The sequence below is a fragment of the Propithecus coquereli genome, unplaced genomic scaffold (assembly GCF_000956105.1).
Source record: "Propithecus coquereli isolate 6110/MARCELLA unplaced genomic scaffold, Pcoq_1.0 Scaffold10, whole genome shotgun sequence".
NCBI classification, from domain to species: Eukaryota; Metazoa; Chordata; class Mammalia; order Primates; family Indriidae; genus Propithecus; species Propithecus coquereli.
This window is the reverse complement of record NW_012133858.1, coordinates 13349733-13354495: the sequence shown is the minus strand read 5'-3', so window position 1 is coordinate 13354495 and position 4763 is coordinate 13349733. Positions and strand designations below refer to the sequence as shown.

The 4763-nt window shown below is 35.5% G+C and overlaps 1 protein-coding gene across 1 annotated transcript in view; it reads right to left on the bottom strand.

Moving 5' to 3' along the window:
• Positions 1-3198, bottom strand: part of GMNC (geminin coiled-coil domain containing) — a 17430-nt gene extending 14232 nt beyond the window's left edge. The window contains exon 1 of the mRNA XM_012639896.1: positions 3142-3198. Within this exon, the coding sequence (XP_012495350.1) occupies positions 3142-3198 (57 nt within the window). The remainder of the gene's footprint in view (positions 1-3141) is intronic.
• Between the last annotated feature and the right edge of the window lie 1565 nt (positions 3199-4763).

The following is a 4763-nucleotide window of genomic DNA, read 5'->3' as shown; positions in this document are numbered from 1 at the left end:
ACATATACACCACATTTTCTCTATCCATTCATCTGCACCATAGACTTGCAAGTTTGACCTCTACCCATGGTAAGAAAGAAATTTTACAGTGTGACGTGTGGCCTTTTGACTGAATCCAAATTTTACAGAACACATCCTCTCATTTTTAATACATTTTTGTTCATCTTTTCTATTTTCTATTTTATTTTAAAAATGAACATATTTAAAATACCAAAGAATAAAATAAGTGTCAATGAAATAATCATCCCAGATTGACTGGCACAATTGGAACATTAGTAAGCCAGAGGGCTAAATTAACAGCTGCTACACTCATGATTTAGTTCTAACTTCAGCCACCGGACTGGTGCCACTACCACGCGAGGCAGGTTGGTGAGAGTTTATGGGGGTCAAGTATGTCCATCTATTATCAGCTTTTGACAGTGGCACACTGTGTTTCTAGTTGAAGTGGAATTTGTGAATAGTTGCACAGCTTGACAGTATTTTTTAATTCTGGCTGCTTAACAGCCCATCATGTCAAAGAAGACCAAGAGAACACTGAAGGAAGAAAACAGATTTTTTAATGAGGATTGGAAATTGCAATATTATCTTGTTTCTGCTAAGGATAAGATGATTTACTTGCTTTGTGATACTGCAATATCAACATTAAAGAAATTCAATGTTCATCAGCATTATAACACTCATAAAGACCACAAATATTTTAAAGTAGAGGGAAAAGTGTGAAAAGGTTGTATCACAGAGATTAAAAGACGAAAAGTAAAAGCAAAGATGATTCTTTCAAGCAGCAATAAAACCTGCAAATAATGCCACTGATGCAACTTATAAAGTAGTCTATATACTCGGGGTTGGGGGGCAGGGGGTGGGAAGCCATTTGGTGATGTAGAAATTGTGAAAGAATGCACTGTTGAAGTTGTAGGTCGCTTAGACCTAGATAATGTTTCAAAGTACAAACAACTGCCTATTTCAAGGAGAACCATGACTGATCAGTAGCATGAATTAGACTTCAACTTAACCGAACAACTTCATGCAATATTTCAAAAGGAAAATATATATTATTCAACCATTGTGGATGATTGATACTGATATTACTGACTCTATGGAGGTTTTATACTTCACTCAGGTCATAACAAAATTTCTTTGCTATGAAGAGTTCCTCGCTTTGGGCACTCTTGAGAACAGAACATGTGGAGTTGGTATCTTCAACAACTTTCAAGATACACGTTGTGAGGTTGGACTGAATTTGGTAAATTTAGTGAGTGTATGTACAGATGGTGTACCTTCAATGACAGAAAAACATGAAGAGTTTATTGCACAGATTAAAAAAACTATTAACAAATCCAGATGCTCTCATTTCTTTTCATTGTATCTTGCATCAGCAAAATCTTTGTTAAAGCTACTATTTTAAGTGACACTTTGCAACAGATTATAAGTATTGTTAACTATATGTGAGCAAATGCAACACTGCATTGCCAGTTTCATAACATGCTAAAGTTGAACAATGAGGTATTCAGTGTGGATTTGCCATATCATTCTAAAGAGCGTTGGCTATTGCAGGGACAGGCGTTAGTCAAAATTTTATCTCTGTGAGAACAGATAATTACATTTTATGAAGAACAGAATCAGTAGTGTGAATTATTGAAACAAGATTTCTATAGGAATGCAGCATTTCTGTGCGGTATGTCAAATCAAAACAACTTGAATATTTCTTTGCAAAGTAAAACAGTTAATAAGCCTATAGATGATATGCCACAAAAAAATCCAAACATTTTGAAAAAGCTATCTTTTTTCAAAACACTTTTTCTTCAAAAGGAAATTTCGAATGAATATTTTTCCCAGTTGGCAAAGGTCATTGATGAGCAGGATGATATATACAAATCATTTGAAGAATATGCAGCTGTAATAGACCTATTAATTGAAGAATACAATGAAAAGTTCACTGACTTTGAGAATCATGAAATCACACTCAAATTAGCATTTCAGTCTCACCTAATTTATATTACCAAGACATCTAAAAAACTACATATGAAATTGATTGAGCACTCAGTAGATGACATTTTAAAGTCATTGTTTGATGCTAAGAAAGATCCAACCGAAATATAGAAAAATACAGTAGAATACCCATCCCTTTGGCAACATGCCCGAAAAATGTTTTCTTGCTTTTCAACCATTTATTGCTGCGAATATACATTCTCCTACCTAACCCAAATCAAGACACCCTTAAGGTCATAAATGACTAATACCCATCTAGAGGATCAACTGAAACTGCAGACCTCCATGCTGAAACCAAATATTCAAGTGCTTTCCAACAAAAAGCAGACACAACAAAGTCATTAAAAGGTTAATTAACTTTAAAATTAACAAATAGTTTTCATTTTCTGAAATTATTAAGTACATAGTAGTTAGATTTTTACAAAATAATGTACATTTTTAAGTATATCTAATTGAAGTTTCTTGAATACAGCCTTATTTGATTACAGCTAAATTAATTCAGCCTTCCAACATGAAAAGGCTCCCCACCCCTGGTGCAGACTGAGGTGTCAAGGTATATTTTCCTGAGTAAATGACATTTTAACCAAGACTTGAAGAATGAGGAGGAGTTGAACAGGGGGAGAGAGAGAAGGAAACGTGCAACAGGGAAGACAAAGAGCACATTCAAAGGCCCTGATACACATGCCAGAAACAAACAGTGGTGAGTGGTGGGTTAGAAGGATAGGTTGAGACCAGGTCATATGGGCAACACGGTCTGTCCTATAAGCAATGGGAAGTTATTGAAGGGTTTTAACTAGGTAACTGAAGTCAGATATGTTTTCAAAGCATCAAATACTGGGTGAAATAATGGCCTTCCAATAAGAGGGTCTACACGGTTGAGGTACTTTCTGTAATCAGTTACTCCTTGGACAATGCAGGTCCCCATACCCTTCTGAAGAACTAGCTCTCATTTGAAAACAAAACAAAAAATTCTTTTTAATTGATCCTCTGTTATCTCCAAGGATTTAGAGCTGTAAATTCATAATTTTTAGAATAGAAAAGGGCTTAAAGGTCATCCCGTCTGATGACCTCTCATTTCTTTTTTTTTTTTTTTTTATTTTTTATTTCAGCATGTTATGGGGGTACAGATGATTAGGTTATGTATGGTGCCCTTACCCTCCTTCCCCCCCAAGTCCGAGCTTCAAGTGTGTCCATTCCCCCGGAGGTGCGCATCGCACTCATTGTTAGTGCATATGACCTCTCATTTCTTTACACCCACCCAGGAGGTTGATGGAGTTGCCAAAGCCACCAATTATTAAGTGAAGAGCTAGAACCAGAAACCGGATCTCTAAACTCTCATCCAAACTTGCTATCAATCAATGTTGTTCTTTTATGAATGATTAGCAATTTTAATAATTCCACAGTGTTTATCAGGCAGTCTCACATTAAATATGAGGTCTTAGGATATTGCGTTTTTATTTTACAATAATTTAGAAGTGTTAAAAAGTGATTCCAATGTCTTTCTTTGGCTATCAAGAGAAACAATTATCTAATATTCTGAAATAAAATTATAGTTATAGTAGCTGTATTGTTTAAGTATCTTTATTTGAGATATAATATTTACATTATGAAAACATGATATTCTTAAGTAGAGGATAATAAACAAAACAGGACGTTTATAAGGAAATTATAAAATTACAATTAAAATGTGCAATGGACAGTAATATTCATGAAGAATATAACAAATAGTTATCAATGTGTAAAATTGTTATCTTTACCAGGAATTTTAAAATATCCATACATACTTACAGATAATTTTGAAGAAATAATTTTAAAAGGTTTGCATTTTACATTGTTGCTTCTGTGGCAGATTATACTTTTCCAAAATGGCTATACTTTTCCCACATTGGCTTCACAACCTTGCCACTCCCATCAAGAGGCAAAGTCTATTTCCCTTTCTCTTGAAACTATAGAAGACTTTGTGACTTCCTCAACCAAAAAGGATGTGGCAGAACTGTATGACTTCTGAGGCTAGTTCTTAAAGGTGGATACAGGTTTTTGTTTTTTTTCCCTCTCCCTCCCTTCCTCTCCTCTCTCAAAGCTCAACCTTGAAACCTAGCCACACTTTTAAGACAAAAGCCAGTTCACACGGAGAGACTATATGCAGGCAGGTGGTCCAGGCGAGAGTCTCAGGTCTTAGCCTACAAGTGGTATTAAAACCAATACATGTGAGAGCCTTCACATAATTTCAGGTCCAGCCTTCTAGTCTGATACTGAGAAGAGTAGAAATGAGCTATCCACACCTGCCCTGCCCTGCCCAAATTGAAGATTTGGAAGCAAAATAAATATTACCAATTCTTTAAGCCAGGGTTTCTTAGCCTTGCACTACTGACTTTTGAAGAGGATGATTCTTTTTTATGGAGGGCTGTCCTGTGTATCGTAAGATGCTTAACGACATCCCTGGCCTCCTGACAGTAGCACCCCACACAGGCTTTGACAATCAAAAATGTCCTTTGGGAAGCAAAATCACCCCCAGTTGAGAATCACTGTTTGTAGCCACTAAGTTTGGGAGTTATCTGTTATGCAGTTATCGTGATAGCTTGACTGTGCTTGTCCTAACATAATTCTCACCAATATCTACACTTAGGTCATTTAACCACGGTCATATAATTAAATGTACACAATATCTCTATATAACACATGAATACATACCATAGAGGGCTATTTGAACATCATTTTACAAAAGAGTGGAAAGATATTATGCAGATTTGTCTATAAAATATTTCTATTCTTAATAC